The sequence below is a fragment of the Chlorocebus sabaeus genome, chromosome 28, assembly GCF_047675955.1.
Source record: "Chlorocebus sabaeus isolate Y175 chromosome 28, mChlSab1.0.hap1, whole genome shotgun sequence".
NCBI lineage: Eukaryota > Metazoa > Chordata > Mammalia > Primates > Cercopithecidae > Chlorocebus > Chlorocebus sabaeus.
In genome coordinates, this window is record NC_132931.1 from 19,780,005 (window position 1) to 19,801,296 (window position 21,292).

At 59.9% G+C, this 21,292-nt stretch overlaps 1 protein-coding gene across 11 annotated transcripts in view; it reads left to right on the forward strand.

The window, feature by feature from the left end:
* Positions 1-21,292, forward strand: part of MAD1L1 (mitotic arrest deficient 1 like 1) — a 423,430-nt gene that overhangs the window by 333,984 nt on the left and 68,154 nt on the right. For all 11 annotated transcript variants that reach the window (XM_008018861.3, XM_037995244.2, XM_073012878.1 and 8 more), the window contains one exon: positions 6,370-6,560. In XM_008018861.3, coding sequence (XP_008017052.2) covers positions 6,370-6,560 — 191 coding nt within the window. The remainder of the gene's footprint in view (positions 1-6,369; positions 6,561-21,292) is intronic.

Here is a 21,292-nt window from a genome sequence, read left to right on the forward strand (position 1 = left end):
GAGAGGTGAGGTGACGTGTCTGTGAACACACAGGCGGCATGTGGAGCCTGGAATCACGCCTTCCTCCTGGCCACGTGGCGGCGTCAGCAGTGGGGCCGGGCCTGCGCCGAGTAGAGTTATCCTCCTGGCTTGGCCTGGGCCTCGGGGGCTGTTTTGTTTAATGGTGAAATATTAGTCCCTTTTTGTGGGTTGTTTAAAGCCTGAAAATCCCAACATTGGTTAACTGTATTTTATTCACTATTTAGGAAGAAAAATGGCTCTGCCCTGAGTCCCCAAAGGAAAATTTCAAAAGCTGCTTCCACTTCCTAAACTGAGCGTTGCTGTGGAGTCTGGGACTTGGGGTCCTCGGTGGCAGCTGTGCAGGGCCCGGACCCAGGCCAGCTTCTCACTGGGGCACCTGTCCAGTTCAGGGACAGGAGCTGGGGGACCGTGGGACAGGAGCAAAGTGGTGGCGGTGGGGAGATAGTGGGGATGGGGCATGGCAAGGGCTGAGCAGCTGGGAGCTGCTCTGAGGCCATAGGTACCCTCACCGTCCCCTCACAGGCTGAAGCCCTGGAGGCCGCCGGCTCTCACAGTGACCCTGTCAGCCACAGCGGCGATGGGAGTGGAGGCTTGCGGGCGGGGCTGTGGCACGGCCTCTCTTAGGCCTGCCTTGATTTTAAGGGCTTTTCTTCTGAGGCCGTGGGAAGGCTGTATGTTCAGAGATGAACACGGGTGTTCAGGGACAGACGCACACGTGTTCGAGGATGAACGGATGTTCGGCGGTGGGCGCATGTGTCCCGTCCGCTGTGTGTGTGCGTGCTTGTGGTTAAGCTGACGGTGAAGCTTGCTCAGGGACGGGAGCTCAGGGCTGAAGGGGATGGTGGCTTCACTCACCTGCGTGTTCAGCATGCGCCTGTCACGCACTTCCATGTTCCAGGTTCTCAGGCGTGATAGTGACACGCAGGCCTGGCCCAGCCCACCTGAGCTCAGAGTGCACCGCAGGGAAAGAGCCTGAGGCCCAGGCATCTGAAACAGCTCTGTGGGCGCCACAGTCCACGCCCTGCAGGAAAAGAGCATGCGGAGGACAGGAACCAGAGGCTGGCGCAGTGGAGAAGCCGGGTGCGGGAGAGGCAGCTGGGGAAGGGAGCGCGGCTCAGGGCCTGGGGTGGGGCTGGGACCAGGTCAGGCCAGGGCCAGATGCAGCTGCCGTGACTGCCAGGCCGGGCACCCAGCAGGGCGTGAATACCCCAGGAGAGAGCCCTGCTCCAGCTTGAGTCTTGCTGTGGGAGCGTGGAGATCTGTCTGCCTGGATGGGGACTGGATGGATTAGCAGGAGTGGTGTCAGCCCAGAGAACCAAGGCCAGCCTGGAAAGAGGCTGCTTGGGGCTCAGGGACCCTGTGGAAGCAGCAGGGCTGGCGTCTCTTCCCACTGTGATGTCTTCCCACGTGGGCCGGCTGCCTCAGCTGTGCAGGGGCCGGCCTCCTTGGAGCAGAGCTGCCCAGTGCCTGTGGGTGCCTGCAGGTGCTTGGTAAACAGCCAGGTCCAGGATTCTTTTTTTTTTTTTTTTTTTTTTTTACACTCCAGGCTGGAGTGCAGTGGCTTGATCTCAGCTCACTGCAGCCTCCGCCTGCCAGGCTCAAGTGATTCTCCTGCCTCAGCCTCCCGAGTAGCTGGGATTACAGGTGTGCGCCACCACACCCAGCTAATTTTTGTATTTTTAGTAGAGACGGGGTTTCACAGTGTTGGCCAGGATGGTTTCGAACTCCTGACCTCAGATAATCCACCTGCTTCAGCCTCCCAAATGCTGGGGTTCCAGGTGTGAGTCACCGTGCCCAGCCCCAGACTGCTCTTAAAATCATCCCAGGACACAGATGGGGGTCAGGCCGGCCTCACTCACGGGAGAGGTCCCAGAGGGAGGTCACAGAGCCCAGGCCCACAGAGCTGGGGGGCTGCTGGGTCCCCTTCCCACTGCAGGACATGCAGCAATGCTGGAGTCTGGGGCAGGGTTCCCCGCACCCTGAGGCTCACGTAGCCCGCCCAGCCTGGTTCAGCATGGTAAGTATAGCTCAGGCTCCGGGGAAGGGCGGAAGTGGACAGGCAGTGCCCTGGGGCTGCACTCCTGAGATCTGTTGGTACCTTGGAAAGGTTCTCTGCTTGCTGTCGTCTGAGTGTGCCCCGTAACACTGGAAGGAGTGAAGAGGATGTAGAGAAAAGTACTGCGTTTTCCTTTTCCCTCCTTCTGAAAGGCCTGGGCCCTGGCATCTCTGTCCCCATGCCCGTGGGCCACAGCTGTGTGCTGGCGCTCCCCGCCCTGCCAAGATAGAAGCAGTCTCCGTGTTTCAGGCAGTGAACTGGGCCTCTTGAGATACGTGCTGTAAACGCTCCTTTATCCGGACATCCCGGCCCTCGGTGCCGTAAAGCTTCTCTTCCCCGCTAGCTGGCCTTTACGTAATGGAGCACAATGTATTTTTATTCTGTCCTCTTCACAGCTGCTTCCTGTGATTCCAGGAGGAGGCAGGTGTGGGGCTAAGGTGGTGAGGGGGTAGCTGTTCAGGCACCAGCGTCGTGGATGCCTTTGGCCCCCTGCGACGCCCCACTGGGCCAGGCCCTAGGCAGCCGCCGCCGCGTCCTCTCTGACTCCCACTTGAACACCTGCTGTTCTTCTTCCTCTCTTGCCCCTCACCGAGGCCTTGAGAGCCCATCAGCACCAGGCCTGTGCCCCTTCGTCCCTGCAGGGTGGTAGCAGGGGTCCCAGAGGTGTGGAGGAGGCGCCCGAGGAGGGCCGGTGTCCAGGCAGAGGGGAGCCGCTGCTTCCTAGGCAGGTGCTCCTGCTCCGTGTGGCCAGAGTTCAACATCCCCGGGCAGGGAAGGCGGGAGCCAGGGCTGTGGGTGGGCTGGGCTCAGGGCCTCCTTGCGGTTTGGCTCTAAGCCTGGGGTGACCCTGGAGGCCAGCAGGGAGGGCCTAAAAGCCTTGGTGGGGCCACCCCAGAGAGCAGGGCTGCAGAGCTGGGCTCCGTTCCTGAGCACCCCTGGCACCGCAGGCCTTGAGCACACAGCAGACCGGGCTGGGCGGGGGACGGGGTCCTGGAGTGCTGCAGGCCACACCACTGCCTCGCCTCAGCCCATGCACTGCTGTCGCAGGTCGGGCCTGAGAACAGCCTGGGCGGTGCCTCTGCGGTCCCAGGGCCAGGGTCGGGCACAGAGCTGTCGCCTCTCACCCTAAGGGTCTCGGCCACTGGCTTCTGGGGTCTCTGAGAGGAGCTTGCCCAGGATCCAGGTCCACAGAACCCCATCCAGAGGAACCCCGGGCTCCTGGCTCACTTGGGAGGAGACCATGTGAGAGCAACTGGCAAGAAAGCGATGACATCTCCAAGACGGAAAACCCATCTTTTATTTATTTTATCCAAACCATTGTGTGAATTATTCATTCACATTTATGTAAGCCACTGAATTACAGGGATAAAGGGGGGTCAGAACGCTGGCTTGATCTGCCCCAAGCTGAACCGACTCCGTCGAGGCAGCCTTGTCTGGAGGGTGGACCTTTCCCTACCTGGACTGGAGACCAGGGTCAGGGCCCCCTCGCTTCCGAGGGTCTGTGTGGCATGGAGGATGGACCCTTCCCTACCTGGACTGGAGACCAGGGTCAGGGCCCCCTCGCTTCCGAGGGTCTGTGTGGCATGGAGGATGGACCCTTCCCTACCTGGACTGGAGACCAGGGTCAGGGCCCCCTTGCTTCCGAGGGTCTGTGTGGCATGGAGGATGGACCCTTCCCCTCCAGGGCCCTGGGTTTGGCTGTCAGAGGGCGAGAGAGTGGCCCCAGGAGTGAATGCGGCGGCCCCCGCTGCTCCCAGCCGCATGGGTGGTGGTCTCGCCTCTGAGAGGGGGCCCCACACACCACCTTCCTCACCCTGGGACCTCATGCCAACCTGCCATGGGTGGGCCGTGCAGCCCGGAGCCCCGGAGCTCCCAGAGGTCTGTGAGCGGCACAGGCGGCTGTGAGGTCTGTCGGAAACCAGGGTTCTTTCCTCCTCCAAGGTCAGGCTGCATTTATTACCAAAATCTAATTCTTCCCTTCGGACGTCTGAGATCTATCAAAGGCAGCATGGGCCGTGTGAGGGTGAAATATGGCCTCTGAAACGTGGTCTCTGCATTCTTCCTTCCGCACGTGGGAACTCCTGCTACCGACGGCCCCGTCTTCGGGAGGGTCAGCCGAGGGATGCAGGGAAGAATATTGGGGTCAGAGCTGCCAATTAACCTTCAGATTTCGTCGCCTGATTCATCAAGGGCCCCAGGCCTCCTCCCGCCAGAGGGGCGGGGCTGTGGAATAACAGCATCCCCCAGGGCTGTCTTTGCTGGTGACGGAGGGAGGAGGCCAGGTCGGGGCAAGGGCCGAATCAGTGCCGAGGCTGCCATCCCACAGGTGGACGGACACCAGGGCGCCTCCGCTGACAGGCCCGCGGTGGTACAGGCCCCGTCTCCTCCCAGTCCCTGACATCCGGATGCCACTAACATGGGCCCTGCACTGCTGCTCCTTCCAGAGCCCATGGCAGGCGCCGCCCTTGCTCTTGCAGCCAAGCGGCGAATCTCTGTGAGCCTGAGTGTCCTCGTGTGTGGACTGGGGATTGGATCGTGTTCGTAGCTGTCACAGCCAGGCGGTGAGTGCATTTGCACACGGAACGGGCTGCTCGACTGAGCTCACGCCGTCAGGGGTGCCCAGCGGCCCTGCACTCTCGGCAGTGGCCTCCAGTGCGTGATCTGGCTCGCCGCGTCTGAAGGCAGCTCCCTGCCTGTGTCTGTGTTGCAGACAGAGGACCTGGGAGATGGGGTAAAGGGGTAGGTTCGGGGTCACAGATCGGGGAGGCAGAGCCGAGCTGGACCCGCGGCCCCTCCCGCATTCTCCATCTTCCTCTGAAGACTTGAGGGCTTCTCGTTTGCACTTGGCTCCCCTGTCCCTGATCATCTCCAGGAAGCAACCTGGACTGCATCGTCTGCCTTAAACTGGCCCATCAGAGCCTCTTCTGGCCGCTGTGCACAAACTCCCCGGCAGCCCCTCTCACTCGCTGTGGCCTGGCCAGCAGGCACTCACACGAGTACCTTTCCTCACACTCCCCCAGAGCGGGCTGTGGGGGACCCCACCCCCATCCTGGGGCCTTCAGACTCATCTCTAACTCAGGACCAGCCTTCCCCCGGGCACTGCCTGGGGTTGGAACCCTTGTTCTCTCCAGCCTTGTGGCTGTGGTTGACTTTCATGTCCTCTTTCTCCGCCCCGCCAGGGATCTGACCATCCTGTGCCTGGATGTGGCTGCCTGCACCAGTCCTGTGACTCAGTCCCTTGTCATAGTGGAGGGAGGCTGGCAGCTGGCCCAGTTCTTGTGACCTGCAGGATAGGGTCCAGTGGCTCCCGGCCCTGCCTGGAGTGGTCCCAGCCCCTGGAGGGCTCCCCAGCCCCAGCTCCAGACAGCCCTGCTGGGAAGCACCCGGCCTAGGGGATGGCTCTGTGTGCATCTAAGTGGAGCCAGTCCTAATAATTAACGGTGGGGATAAATCGAGGTTTAATTACTTGGAAGGCCTTTCGGGTGAGAGATTCATGATAATCGCTGTTATCCTCCTGATGGCTCTGCTCAGCAGTTCCTCCCCAAGCAACCGTAAACCCTGGCGGCGGGGGGCGGGGGCGGGGTGCGGGACTGTACCCTGAATGGTCACTTAGAGCCCTGTTGGGGACAGTGGGCCTGGGGTGCCGGCTCTCGTCTCACGAGTGACCTGGCCTCAGAGGTGGCTGGCAGGTAAAGCCCCGGGGCAATAGGATCCGGAATGTCCAGGTGGCTTCCTGCCTGCCTCCCTGTTTCCCGGTGCTGGCTCCTGCGGAGAAGGCGTCCAACCCCAGAAAGGACCCAGGCAGCAGCCTGGGAACAGATGGTCAGGATCACTGGGTGGTGTGGCAGCCCAGGCCTTCACTTTGGGACCCACATCCTCAGCAGCAGCTACTCTGCAGGTTCTCACCTAAGTCGCTGGAGCGTTGGGGCAGGTGCGCCCGAGTCATGCCTGATCCTGTGGCTTCCTGGCAGTGACCAGTTGGGTCCAGGTGTTGTCATTCTGCCGGCTGAGGGCTGGTCCCTGTGGAGGGGCCTGGGCTGCTCGTAGTCTGGCTCTCAGAGTTACCGTTCTGAATGCAGTAACTTTATTATCACCACCACCAGAGGATCAGCCTTTATCAGCTCACCCCTCACTCTCGTTCTCTCATGCGTGCCAATGGAGGCTGCCTCCTGTGTCCCTGGGCAGCCGCCACTCCCGCCTGCACTCAGCCTCCTCCCTGCCCCGGCCACTCCTGGTTCCCCACCCTTCCGGCCTGGTGCTGCACTCACTGTCTCCTTCCCTCCCTCCCGCAGAGCTGAAGAAGCAGGTGGAGAGCGCCGAGCTGAAGAACCAGCGGCTCAAGGAGGTTTTCCAGACCAAGATCCAGGAGTTCCGCAAGGCCTGCTACACGCTCACCGGCTACCAGATCGACATCACCACGGAGAACCAGTACCGGCTGACCTCGCTGTATGCCGAGCACCCGGGCGACTGCCTCATCTTCAAGGTGGGTCCTGTGTGCGACTGCTCTCTGGCTGTCTGTCTCCTCCCATGGGGAGATCCGACCATAGCCCTCGGCAAAGGAGCAGCTCTGCGAAGGGGATGGTGTGGAGGGCCAGGCGGGAAGGAGGTTCACTGGGCTGTCCTGAGGCTTCACCTCCTGAGGCTTCACCCCCTGAGGCTTCTCAGCCTTGGGCCAACCCTATGTGGCTTTGCAGCCCTGGACCCTCTGGGTGTGGAAGGCCCTGGGCCGCTCCCCCGACTTTCTCGGCCTCTGTCTGTCGCAACTTGGGCTTCGTTCCATAAGGGCCGTGGCCACAGGCGTGTCAGTGTGTTCAGCGGCAGCAGCGCCTGGGGAGGACTGAAGTCCATGTGGGGCCGGGGCAGGGGCGCCTTCCAAGCCGCTAGGCTGCGCGGCGGGACAGCAGCCAGAGGCCAGCGCAAGGCGAGGTAGACAGACTAGAAGAGGAAAGGAGAGCCGGGAGCCGGCCGCATCTCCACACCCTCGTCCTGTGAGCCAGCAGGCGCTCTTCTGGTTTGCTGGTACAGCAGGACTGGGTCCACCGTTGTGGACATGAAGAGTCCTCGGGTGAGCAGGGTCTGGTAGCAGAAATCGAGGTGTTACATGTTGACCCTGAGGGTGGCGGTGGCCCCACGTGGACCTCCAGCAGCTGGAAACCCAGGGTGACAACGGCTTGTTCATCACTGCCCCAGTGAGCTAACCTCCCGTTTGTGAAGATGGTGCCGTCGGCCTGGCGTGGCATTGTGGCCCCGTCTTGGCATGTGGCTGCTTCGGGAAGGTTGGGGGGGGCGGTGGCTGTGGGAGATCAGGACAGGCAGAGACGGGCCCCACCTGGGACTGCTGTGGTCTGGAACGGGCGTCTAAACCGCCTGCAGTCTGCAGCCTCTGCGCGTCTTCATAGAACCGAAAACCAACTTTGATTTGTACAAAAGCTGTACCCAGCGCGGCCTACACATGTCCGCCAGCCTCTCACACCAGCGAGTCGCTGCCTGTCTGATTCAGCCTTAGCCCGGCGGTTCCTCCTCCTCCCGCACAACCCGCCTGTCTTCACAGCCTGCGCCGCTCTGGGGCCCTGCACCGGGCTTGCTCTGCGCTCCTTCTGGATTTCCTGCTTCTCAGATCACATTCATCCATTTCTACACGCGTGAAAGTCTCAAACCTTTGAATAATAAAAACACACCAAGTCTTTAAATAAGCTATCAGAAATGTACTTCTTCACTTTTGTATAATTCTGTATACTTTGAATAATTCACAGAGGTGTTTAATGCATTATAGAAATTCCATGGGTTTTGAAAATGATTAGTATTAATAAAGGCGTATCACGAACCGTCATCATTTAACACATCACTTGTTACATCAACATTTACAAATTAAGAGGCGGCGTTTCCCCGGATCCCTGCGTGGGCTGTAGTTGAAGCAATGATCTTAGGAGGACCAACTCCAGCGGAACCTTGGGGCGCCCTCCACAGTGTTTTCTATTTAGAGAGTCGAAAATTCCAAAGAGGGAAGCAAGCCAGTCGTCATCCTCCCGCGAAAGGCAGCCGCCGTCCCGCTTTGCTGTTTCCTTTTGGTGTTCTATACATAGGCACGTATGTAGGCATGTTCCTTTACACCTGGGAACTCAGGATCCTGGGGTTCCATTGTGTGTGCTCCTGTGTTACTTTTAAAAAACCCCGTTAGCAAGAAGTTCCTTGGCCCCTGTCAGCCCCGTGTGGGCTTCTGAAGCACACCCCTGCCCGGTGTCCTCAGGTTTGCTGGACACCAGGTCCATCCCCGTCATACCCTCGAGCACGGGCCCTGCCGCTCTCCCTGCTTGAGCCGGCATCTCAGCTCCCTCGGCGCTCATCCCGCCCGCCCGGACCCCGGCCGTGGCAGGATGTTGAGAGCAGAAGGCTTGGGCCGGCCTCAGCTTGCCAGTGGCCGGACCTTCAGCCCCCGTGGCCTGTACGGGAACCCCTGCCGTCCTCCCTGCCTTGGAGCCCTCTTAGCCCCCAGGCTCCTGAGGTCAGGGAGAGGCAGGAAGGGGGCCCCAGGAGGAGGAGGCAGGCAGCAGAGAGCCCAGGAGCTGGCCAGCTCGCCCCAGGCCTGAAGGACACACAGCGTACAGGAGGCCTGGCTTGCCCTGAGGAGCCGCAGCTCCTTCAGGGATCTGGCCTGGCCCCTGCAGCTCTTGCCAGGTGTCCCGCCTCCCTTCCTAGACCCTTGTGATCTGGAGCCTTGGCGCCCTCCCAGGCCACCCCCTCACTGCCCATCCTGCAGCCCTTGCTGTCCCTTCTTTCCAGTGGCAGGCCTGGCCTGACCTGCCTTTCTGGACCACAGCCTGTCCTGGCCCAAGGCCTGTGTGAATATGTCTTTGCAGGCCCTGTGAGGGCTGGCTGTGCTGGGTCAGGAGGCACGGAGCTGAGGCAGCCGCCTCCGGAAAGACAGATGGGCCACTGGCCCAGCGCTCCACCAGCAAGGCCTGGTGCCCACAGTGGCCCTGCTCCCCACCCTCCCGGCTGCCCACCATGCCTGCTCTGGGCCCTGTCCTGGGGGCTCGCACGGTTGGACAGTGTCAGGGAATGAGGTTGCTTTCAGCTGACCCGCTTTCCCCGTGTATGACATGCACTCTGTTTTCATGCTTGAAGCTCACAGGATCGGGGAGATTAAGAAAAGGATGGAAGGGCTTTACAAGTTGGTGTTTGCAGGCAGGGCTGAGAGCCCTGGGGTGGGCCTGGCAGGGGGATCTCTGGGCAACCCAGGCAGAGGGCTGACTGAGGTGAGCGTGTGGGCTGGTGCCCAAGCACAGCTGTTGCCAGTGGGGTGCCAGCTGGGTCTCTGCCTCGTCTGTAAAGCAGGCACAGTTACGTCTGACCCACAGGAGTAAGTGGGGCCATGTTCCTGGCACACCGTCATGGTTGCCGAGACCCCACCTTGGTCCATCATTTCCATTTCTGAGCAGTGAAGTCCCCACAGGCAGAAGCTGCCAACTTGTGCCTGCGTTTCTCCCTGGAACCCCAGCACCAAGGCCCACTGGCTCCGTCCTCTTCACCTGGGCCCAGCTCGCTTGTAGACGCCTTCTCCAGGAAGCCCTCCTGGGTTCCTCAGACGTGGGACCCCTTCTTCTGCTGGCTCCCCTCCTAGAACACCTGCCACCTTGTGCTTTTCCTGACAGGCAACTCTGCCAGAAGTTTTATTCTGTTGGGTTAGTTGTCCCTTGAGGGTCCCCAGGGGGCCTAAGCGTGCCCCTCTTGTGTTTCTCCCCCACTGCTGGGTGCCTGGTTTTTAAAGATGCTTCTTGCTCCATTTCTCTCCCAGGCTTCCTTTCACAGCCTCTTTCCCCTGGCCTCACCCAACCCCCACCCTCTCCTCCTGCTTTTCCTCCTCCCTCTCCACTCCTTCCACTCCAGACTCTGTCCTGCCCAGCCCACATGCCCTGCTGGCAGCTGTGGCCAGCACCCCACTCGCCCCCTCCCCCTTTGGAGGGCTGGGGCCTCCCAGACCTTCCTGCGCCCCATCTGATTGACGTGGAAGGATCTCCTGCTGGAAGAATCTGAGCCTCTAGAGCATGTTCATGAGGGCTGACACTGGGCACACAGCCTCACCTCCCCGAGTCTCAGTCCCCTCACCTGTTGAGTGGAAGTAACTGCGGCTCACTTCACAGGCTGTAGGAGGCGAGTCTCATAAGTGTGACCCGTAGAGCGGTCATGTTGCACCGGGATCCCTGTTGGCTGGTTCAGCTCCAGCCCATGGTGCACCCGTGCTTCTCCCAGAGCTGTGATCCTACAACCCTGCCTGCCATCCCCAGAGCCACAGGATAGCTCTGCTGGCCCTCGCTCGGCGTCCTGGTCCCTGCAGACCCTCTGGACGACCTGCAACGCTGGAGCTTTCAAAGACTCCCTGTGAGCCTACTTCCCGAGTCCTCCGAGCTGCCCTTCACTGGGCGAGGCCATCGGCCTCCTGAGAAATCCTCCCCCTTGGGTGCCAAGAGCTGCCGTGTCCTCTGGCAGGAGCTCTGACCACGAGACCAGCGTCGGTCCTGCCCCATCCACCTGTCATTCCTGCCTCCTTTGTACCCAGGACACCAAGCTTGGTGACAGAAGAGGCACTCGTGCTGTTCACGGCTGCCCCACACCCCCAGCTCAGGGCCTGGCTTATGGAGAGGGCGCTCTAGGGCTCTGCCAGACAGACAGAAAAACAGGTTTCAGGGGGGAAAAAGGGAAGAGATAAACAGCAAACAGCAGCCAACCTGTAGGGCCAGGGCTCATGTGGGCACCTCTGCCTGCAGATGGTCACTGACTCGTCGGGGCCATGCAGCGGTGGCCCCAGTCTCCACTGTCCAGAGGAGAGAGAAGAGACACTCTGGAGTCACCTTGTCCTGACCAGCTCCTGACCCGGGTGTGCAGCCTTGGCAAGGCCACTGCGCTCCCGTGAGAGTCAGTTTCCCCATCTCATGAGGAACGTGGTCTGGGTGCTCCCTGGGGGCCCTGACCCTGGTCTCCTGGCTTCAGAAAGGCACCCCCAGGGCACTGAGCATCACGAGGTGCACCCAGAAGGGTCTGGCCCAAGCTGCCCAGGATGGTCTGCCCCAAGCTGCCCTCCTGAGATAGGGCCATGGAGGGCAGAGGCCAGTGTGGGAGGGCAGGGAGAGCAGGGAGATAGGCCCCCCTGCCTCACCCTACCCCACCTAGGGGCGGGCATCCGTGGCTCCTGTGTCCCTGAGAGATCTCGCCAAACCCCAGCCTCCTGGCCACGTCATTCATTTTATCTGATTTTCCCCCAAATGATTCTTCGGGCAGAAAGGGGGCTGCAGACGGAGTTAGAAATAGCCAAGCCTGTTTCCAGTCGAGCGGGTTCCACAGATGTGTGCTGGGATAATTGAGGGTTTGCCACACCGTCCCCCGCCGCTTCGCCGAGGAGAACAGGGCTTCCCGTCCCAGCCAGGACCGAGCCTCTTGTTGCCGCATGGGTGGAGGGAGCTGCCTGCCCGGGCTGCCGTTTGGGGGAAACGCAGGCAAATCTCAGCTCCAGCTCTTCCCAGCGGGAACCTGCTGCCTCTGCTCCTCTCCCTCCTGAGAGAAGACAGAGATTCCAGAGTCCCTAGAACGTTCTGAAGGCCATACCCTGCCTGGGCCTGGAGGGAGGGAGGCTCAGCTCCTGGTCCCTCCATCCTGGCTGCACTCCTCCCAGTGGTTCTCACGGAATTCTCCCCACCTCCCTTTTCCCCTCGTCTCAAGACCCAGGGAAGGAAGCCTCCTGTTACGAGAGTGAGAAAATTGATGGTAAGAAGTGGATTGACCAGGCCAGGGGCACAGAGCAAATGTAGTTTGGGGCAAAACTGTGAACTTCTGGGGTCCGGGAGACACACTGGTTCCAGCAGGCTCCTCGTTCCTTGCTGCCTGGGGCCTTCCCCGGCTCAGAGGCCTGCAGGGTGGGCGTCAGGGCCAGAGGTGTGGATGGCACAGATGGCAGAACTGTGCAAACCCAGCACCACCACCGTGTGTGACTTCACCGTTGAGCACAGCAGGTCTGTGGCGATGTCGACCTGCCGGGTGTGTTGTATGGATGAGAGGGAAAGGTACACAGGTCCAGCCTCCCCGCTTCGAAAACCTGAAATCGGAAATGTTCCAAAATCCACAGCTTTTTGATTGTGGATCTGTCGCTCAAAGGAAATGCTTAATGGAGCGTTTCCGATACCGGATTTTCAGATTAGGGATGAATATTTGCATGAGATGCTTACTCAGCCAGTAGGCACGTAATACAGATATTCTAACAGCCGGAAAAACCGGGGATCCCAGACACTTGGTCCCAAGCATTTCCAGTAGGGGATACTCAGCGCTCACCTGTGTGTGTACATGTAAGTCTAATACAGTCTCACTTCGCCCAATGACAGGGATGCACGCTGAGGAATGTGCTGTTGGGCAGTGTTGTCTCTGTGGGAACTTCGTAGAGTGACTTACACAAGCCTGGGCTGTGCAGCCTCCCGCACCCCTGGGCCACACGGCCTCTTGTACCCCTGGGCTGTACAGCCTAGCGTGCTGCTGCCAAGCTGCAAAAGTGTGCAGCTCACGACCGTGCTGAAGGCAGTAGGCCGCCGTGGCACAGTGCTAAGCATCTGCGTGTCTGCACATGTCTAAATATGGAGAAGGTGCTGTAGACATGAAGGGTGGAGGGTGGTGTACCTGCATCACAGTGAACGGAGCTCACAGGGCTGGCGGGTGCTCTGGGCGAGCCGGTGAATGGTGGTGAGTGAGTGTGAAGGCCTCGGACATTACTGTGCATAACTGGAGACTTTATAGTCGCTGTACCACTTAGGCTACACTCAATTCTTAAAACTGCTTTTCTTTCTTCAATGATAAATGAATGGCTGGGCACAGTGGCCCATGCCTGTAATCCTAGCATTTGGGGAGGCTGAAGTGGGGGGATCTCTTGAGCCCAGGAGTTCAAGACCAGCCTTGGCAACATAGCAAGACCCCGTGTCTACAAAATATTTAAGACTTAGCCAGGCGTGGTGGCGTCTGCCGATAGTCCCAGCTACCCCAGAGGCTGAGGCGGGAGAGTTGCTTGAGCCCCAGAAGTTAGAGACTGCGGTGAACTATGATCGCACCACCGCACTCTAGCCTGGGTGACAGAGTGAGATCCCATCTCTAATAATAATAATAACAATAATAATAAAGTTTACTGTAACTTTTTGAGTTTACAAACTTTTAAATTGTATGTATGTATGTATATATGTATGTATGTATGTATTTAGGGATGGAGGCTAGCATGCTCTTTCACCAGGCTGGAGTGCCGTTGCGTGATCTTGGCTCACTGCAACTTCTGCCTCCCAAGTTCAAGCGATTCTCCTGCCTCAGCCCCCCGCTTATGTGGGATTACAGGCATGTGCCACCACACCTAGCTAATTTTTTTGTACTTTTAGTAGAGACGAGGTTTCACCATGTTGGCCAGGATGGTCTCAATCTCCTGACCTCGTGATCCTCCTGCCTCGGCCTCCCAAAGTACTGGGATTACAGGCCTGAGCCACCGTGCCCAGCCTTTAAAAAATGTTTTTGTGTAACACTTAGCTTAGAGCACAAGCACGGTGTACGGCTATAGAAAAATGTTTTTGTACAGCAGCCTTCCTGGGAAGCAGAAATAGCCCCGCGCCCCTCATCTTTGTGTTGGCCCGGGATGGTGCCTCTGTGCACCCTTCTTTCCTCCTGCTCATCATTGCGGCACCTGCCAGACCTCAGCTGGGGGAGGTTAGGAGGCGGGGTAGGGGGGAGGTTGCCCAGAGCCCGCTGCTGGCGTCTGCTTATCCCGCCAGGGTCCCGCACAGGGCTGGCTGCTGTCTGTCTGATCCCTCCACAGTCCCACACAGAGCCCGCTGTTGGTGTCTGATCCCGCCGGGGTCCCACATTCTCACTGTTGCATGGACTGCAGAACTCCCAGACGGGAAGGCTGTGCACATCCCCAGGAAAAATGAGAACGTGGGCGCCCGGCAGGGTGCAGACACCTCTAGGGCTGCAGGTTGGCCCTGGGAAATGACTTCTGGCCTCAGCTCCCCAAGTACAAAGTGGGGCCTGTGAGCCCACTTCTCAGGTGCTGAGTGACGGCAAGCTGATAAAACAGCACAGGTGGCCTCGGTGTTTCAGGGTTCCCTCCTTCCTCGTGTCTCCCTCCTCCTTTACTCCACACACCTGCGGTGGCCGGCACAGCACTGGGCCTCCGTGGAAACTGGCAGGATGGGCTTGCCTGGTGTCTTTGCCCGTTCCGTTGCTATAAAGGAATATCTGAGGCTGGGTGGTTTCTAGAAAAAAGGAGTGTATTTGGCTGACAATTCTGGTGGCTGCAAAGTTCAAAAGTATGTGTACATCTGGTGAGGGTCTCAGGCTGCGTCCACTCATGGCAGGAGAGGAAGAACTGCCCACGTGGGCAGAGATCACATGGCAGGAGGCCAAGGGGGTGGGGTGCCAGGCTCCTTCTAACCAGCTCTCATGGGAACAAAGAGACCTCACTAGTTTCCTCAAAGGCAGTACCAGGCCGTGGGTGAGGCCTGTTACCCCATGACCCAGACACCTCCTCCCTGTAGGCCACACCTCCAACACTGGGGATCCCATTTCAATATGAGACTTGTCAGGAACAAACCAACAGTACCCACACCACAGCACGTGGTCCAGGGGTGAGACCCTCTCAGGGATCTGAGCCCACCATACCCACACCAGACAGAGTGCGTGGTCCGGGGTGAGACCCTCCCGGGGATATGTACCCACCATACCCACACCAGCCAGAGTGCATGGTCCAGGGGTGAGAACCTCTCGGGGATATGTACCCACCATACCCATACCAGATAGAGTGTGTGATCCAGGGGCAAGACCCTCCCGGGGATCCGAGCCCACCATACCCACACCAGCCAGAGTGCGTGGTCCAGGGGTGAGACCCTCCCGGGGATATGTACCCACCATACCCACACCAGATAGAGTGTGTGGTCCAGGGGCGAGACCCTCCCAGGGATATGTGCCCCTCCCAGGAGACGATTCTCCATTCCTACCATAGAGAGGGGCCAGGAAGGCCCAGGTCCTGTGTGTCTTGAGAGTGGAGGCAGCTCCACCTCCCAGCTGCCTTCCCAGCCCTGGGGATGGGCGGCCTTCAGGACATCGCCAGCCTGGGGCGCAGAGCCCAGCTGTTGCTGTGGCCCCTGACGAGCTGTGGCAGCAGACCCCCCAGCTCTGAGCTCTGGAGTCTCGTGGGTGGCTGGGCCTCTGCCTGGGTGGAGTGAGGGGAAGGAATTAGCTGGACCTGGAGCCACCGTGCTGGCTCAGAAAGTGAGGAAGGGCTGAGCCACAAACATGGCAGGCTCAGCTGACAGCAGCAGGCGTCCTGCCAGCACCTGGAGCCTGCAGGGGGCACACGACCCAGGCCCTGCGTGAGTCAGCCCAGGGGGAAGATGCGTATCGCTCCGAGGGCCTGGCTGGGTGAGCCTGCGGAGGCTGCGTGGCTGAGCCTGTGACTTCCGTGAAGCGTCTCCTTGCGCTACAGGGAACGTCAGAGATGGTGCAGGGGCAACTCCACCCAGGGAGAGCGTTGTCGGAACCACCCGTCCAGGCTTGGCCCTGACCAGGCTCGGGATGTGTGGCCGGGCTGCTGTGGAGCCCCTGGGCTGAGCCTGGCCTGGGGTCCAGAGCGGGCAGAGTCCTCCTGAGGGACTCATGCCTCCAGAGTGGCATGAGGATGCCACTTTTTCTGGGCACACCAACCACGCCATCCCCCAGCCTCTCCAGCATTGCGGCCTTGCACAAGTGTTTGCTGAATGGGGGTGGTCTTTGGCAGTGTCTTTGGCTGCTGGTCAGCCCCCATCAGGGGGTGGGAGGGACGGGATCCAGGCCAGAGCTGCCTTGGTGTGGTTGTCACCTGCCTCTGCCAGCCCCAGGACCTGGACACATGACTTCACCTTCTCAAGCCTTGTCTTCCTTTATGTGGGCCTGGATCATTGCATCTGCCTGAGGGTCGCGGTGACAGTGCCCTAGACCAGTATGTCTGCAAGTGCCAGGCACGCTGGGGACCCTGTATGCCTGCCACATGGCCCTGAGTGGATCCCAGCCACTGTCTGCCGACTTCAGGCCACAAGGAGCTGCAGGTCAGCGAGGGCATTGCGGAAACTTTCGGGGCTCATCAGTGAGAACTGCAGGGTGGTTGCAGGAGGAGCAGGTCAACCTCTCCTGTCCTAGGCCCGGACCTCGCACCGGCCTCACGCACGATACCACTGACACATGGACACAAACACAGGCCCACGCATGCACAGCCACCCACATGCACGCATGCTCACACACGTATGTACAGGCAGCTATGCACCACATACATGCACACATATGCCCACACATGCGCAGCCACCCATACACATGCATGTTCACACACGTGCAGGCAGCCACACACCACACACATGCATGCACATGCACACATGCACAGCCACCCACATGCACGCATGCTCACACACATGCATGGGCAGCCACATACCACACACGTGCATGCTCACACATGCACGCATGCACAGCCACTCACATGCATACATGCTCACACATGCACAGGCAGCCACATACATGCACACGTGCACACACATGCTCATGGTTGGCCTCTGTCTCTCCCGGGCATCCCACGTGACACCTGCTTCCATGATCTGGATCCAGGGGCAGGGAGAGAAACTGAGTCGGGCAGTGTGGGCCCAGCCAGAGTCCCCCCAGCCCAAGTGAGTGTTTCAAGGGCTGTGAAGACACACAGTATGCAAACTGCCATGTTAGAAAGGAGAGATGTGGCGTCTCCTTCCCGTCCTCCCCACCTCTGCTATGCGGTCACTGACAGCCCTGAAGCCTTCTCACCAGGGACCTGTGGGGCAGGACTGTGTGAGACAAACAGCTCCTGGCACCATCTTCTGGAGTCTGGCTCCACACCCCAGCTGGCCCCAGGGAGCTGCTGGCCCGGGCCAGGAAGGGTGCAGGACCAGGGCCACAGACCTGTGTGCACTCCTCAGCTGCTGCCCCAGCCCTGCAGGAGGTCTCTGCCTGTTTGCACACAGTGCCGTGTGCCCGGCCATGGCTGACACCAGCAGAGCAGGGCCTGCCCAAGGTCACCCAGGTCCCAGGCCCAGGTCCAGACCCTTCTTTCCACCAGGCTGGCCCAGGGTTCTGCTGACCCCTGCTGCCCTGGAAGTGTTGAGAGCAAAGAACCCACACACGCCCACACGCCTGTTTGCAGACACAGTGTGGTGTGCAAGCCCCAGACGGGCCCTCTCCCACCTGTGCCACCGGGCTCTCCCACTCAGCTGCCCATTCTTGTCACCGAGCCTGTGCAGAGGTGTCGACCCGTGAATCGAGGACCTGCTGTCCAGCTGGGGCGTGCTGACACAGGCTGAGATTTGTGCAGGATTTATCCCGCTCAGATGAAGCATCCGCTTTGCTGCCCGTGGGTGTAGACATGACCTTGGTAACTGCCCTGTTCTTTCCTTCTGAAGCAGGCTTGTGAATAAGCAGGCACATCTGGCAGCCCCCCATCTCCCGTGCACTGATCTTGCACAGATCAGGACTCAGGACTCCAGGCTCCGGGAGGGGCACTTACCCCCCAGAGGACAAGCCTTCTTAGACAGTGACTAGCCCTATGCTGTTCCAGACCCAGAGCTTGCCGCCAGGCGCCCAGAAGTGCACCTGGCCCTCACAGCACTCCTGGGCTGACGGGAAGGTAAACATGCCCACGGGTCTCTGCAGGTTGCTGGGATGAGGCTGCCCTGATCTGCGGATGAGGGCTGGTGAGGGCCCAGGTGGGGCAATCCTGGGGTGGAGGCAGTAGGACCTCATGGAGGAAAAGGAAGCAGAGCTGCCGCTGGGGGCATAGAATGGGAAGCCAGGCATGCGGCCCCCAGGTCTGGGGCCAGAGATGCCGGGCGGGGGTTCCTGCTGGGGTATCTGCCTGCCCTGTTCCATCTCCCTCATTCCTCTGCTGAGGAGTGGGCCCACTCGATCCAGGAGCCAGGCTGGAGGGAGAGAGACAGGACTGGAAGGGCCAAGACAGGGAGAGGCTCTGGGCACTGGGCTGCCGAACCCTCGGGGATCTGCCCCCGCTGCACAGAGCAGCAGCCAGAGCCGCGGGGGGGCCAGGTGAGTGGGCACCTTGGGGTTGTCATGGCAACGGCTCTTAGCCATCGGTGGGTGGAATTAGGGGGTTGAAGGCCGGGCATTCGGGAGCCCGCACCCTGCAGGGCCGGTTAGGAAGCAGGAGCTGCAGTGGCCCACGGTGGGACAGCTCCGCATATCACACACTGACCTGGAATCTGCCCTCCCGACCGCACCCCTGTGGCCCCCACACCCCTGCAGCCCAGCCCCCTGGACTTCTCTCCTGTCTGAGTGTACCAGCCTCCGCCTGGTGCTCACTGCTGTGCATTTGAGCTTCAAAGCCCTCATGAAGCCCTCTCCATCTTTCTCCAGGCAGAGCTGGGACACAGGTTTTTGGGGATAGACTGAGAACAAAGGACCTGAGAGAGGGACACTGTGGTGTGGGCAGGGGGCACGTGAGAGGCAGCCCTTCTCGGAGCTCTGGGCAGGGAGTGGTTCCTGAGACTGGTTCCTTGAAAGCAGTGTCCGTGTGTGGGGACGTCCGTGCAGGGACCTGGAGCCATCTCTGAAGCTGGAGCAGCGAGGTCCTTTCTCTTCCCCCGTCCTACTGTGACTCCGCCATGTGGCCTCTGCTCCTGGGCCCCTGCCTTGGGTCCAGTGGTGATGAGTAAGTACTTAGGTTGTTGAAGTGTGCTCACCATGCACATGTATGGGTTTTGACCAACACAGGTAATTTCGTGCCCAGTGATCCCCAATTCTAAAGCTGAGATGACCTCTGCCTGTTCCCAGAGGGTGACATGAGGGGTGTACTCCACCACACTGTCCCAGAGCAGCTGCTCCACACTGCAGATTGCCCGCTGCCCCCTTGCCCCACGGCCTGCCCCGTCTGTGTCTGAGGGTGCTGTGCCCTCCCTGCTGTGGCTTAGGCTGCTCCCAGGGCTCTGACCTGTGAAACACCAGACAGGAGGCCTGGCTTGGGGGCCCCAGGGTGCAGGTGTGGTCTGCTCCACACAGTCCTCCCACGTCAGACCAGGGGTCCTCCTCCACCCACTCAGACAACTCCCCTGCTGCCCAGCCCCTCTCAGGCTGTCTCACCAGGCCACTCTGGGTCGTCTCTTAGGCCTGGTGACATTTTGGAATGGAAATGAAGTTCGGCAGTGATTGGGCTGAGAAGCAGGAAGATGCAATGGGAGTTCGGGCCGAGGGAAGGTCAGCAGGACAGTCTCAGGGCCTCCACGCAGTGGGGAATCCCAGCTAGGCCCCTGTCACAACATTGCTCCTTGAGAACATCGAGGCCTGGGACTCAGCTGGAGGCTTCCCAAGCCAGAGGCAGGGGAGCTGGTGGGTGCCCGGACGTGTGGGTGGGTGGCTAGGGGTGTACCGGTGGATGACCAGGGGTCCATGGGTGGGTGGCCAGGGACGTGCTCTTGGGCGCCCAGGTGTGAGGGTGGGTGGCCATGTCTCTTCGGCCAGGGCAGCTGCGAGCAGGGCTGTGCCACCAAACACCACACATGCCTCAGCTGCCTCCCTCCTGGCTACTGGCCCTGCCCCAAGTGGAGACTGGCCCAGGGGCCAACCTTGGCTTTCAGTCCCAGTGCTGCCTCCTGTTGGCCACGTGCTCTCGAATGAGCTGCTCGCCCTGGTGTGGTTGTGAGGATCGAGCAGTCAGATGCAGAGGAGTCCCTGGCTGGCTTTGACGCTGTGCAGCACGGGGCCTGCGGCTCCTCCTCCAGGCTTCCTTCTGCTGCACGTGGTTCTCCTAGCCCAGGTATCCAGGAGGCTCCCCGGCCTGACCATGTGTCAGGGCCTGCCTGCAGGTCAGATTCAGCTTCACTCAAGGCTCTTGCCTCCGGTTGAGTCCTGGAACTCGGAGCTGGGAGTTGGTATCTGGTTTGAAGCTGTCTGGGTAATGGAGACACCTGGTGGCTTCCTTTTAATACGGCCTGGGGCACGCAGACTGCCATCTGAGCCTGGACCCGCACCCTCTGCCTCGACCTCCATGAAATCAGGCCTTGGGCCTCATGACCCAGGCCACGGCACCCTCTCTGCTGCCCTGGGCAGGGCAGAAGTGTTTTGTGTGGATTGTGCCTGAGGAGGTCGGAGACATCAGAGGTCAGGGAGCTGTCCGTCCCCTGGTGCTGAAGCTGAAGTTGAAGTCAGAGCGAGGGTCTCCAGGCCACTGGAGCTTGGCCTTCAGGCAGCAGCCAGTGGGGAGCTGGGCTGATTCCCATGGAAATGGGCATCCTGCTGGCGTGGGCAGCCCTCCCCATGACTCATGGCCCCAGGCATTCAGAAAAGACTGCTACCTCTGAAAAGGAAGCTCATACCCGGGCCATTTGTGATTCACGGTTTGGCGTTAAGGAGCTCCCACATACCAGGGATCATTTGTGAATCAGGATTCCGGTGTTAAGAGGCTCATGGGGGGGTGGGGTGGACATTTGTGATTCACAGTTTGGTGGTTTGGGTTCCTGGGGCCGTTTGTGACAGGAGTTTTGGTGTTATGGAGCTGGTTCCTGGGGCTGTTTGTGACAGGAGGTTTGGTGTTAAGGAGCTGGTTCCTGGGGCCGTTTGTGACAGGAGGTTTGGTGTTAAGGAGCTGGTTTCTGGGGCCGTTTGTGACATGAGTTTTGGTGTTAAGGAGCTGGTTTCTGGGGCCGTTTGTGACATGAGTTTTGGTGTTAAGGAGCTGGTTTCTGGGGCCGTTTGTGACATGAGTTTTGGTGTTAAGGAGCTGGTTTCTGGGGCCGTTTGTGACATGAGTTTTGGTGTTAAGGAGCTGGTTTCTGGGGCCGTTTGTGACATGAGTTTTGGTGTTAAGGAGCTGGTTTCTGGGGCCGTTTGTGACATGAGTTTTGGTGTTAAGGAGCTGGTTCCTGGGGTCGTTTGTGGTACAGGGTTTGGTGTTTCTCAAGACTTCAGTTCTCTACATAGATTTCTAAAGGAGCAAAACTGCCAGTGTCTTCTCACCTCAGCACCGACCCGGGATCAGAGTCACGGCTGCCTGGTGATGGAGGGCAGGCCTGGGTGTGGACCCCAGCAGTGGGAAGGGGTGCCCGGGGCCATGCAGCGGGCCCATGGCAGGGCAGTGGCCAGAGCCCATGTCATGCCCACCTGGCAGCCTTCCTGCTCGCTGTGCAGGTGTGTGGCATCCTCAGA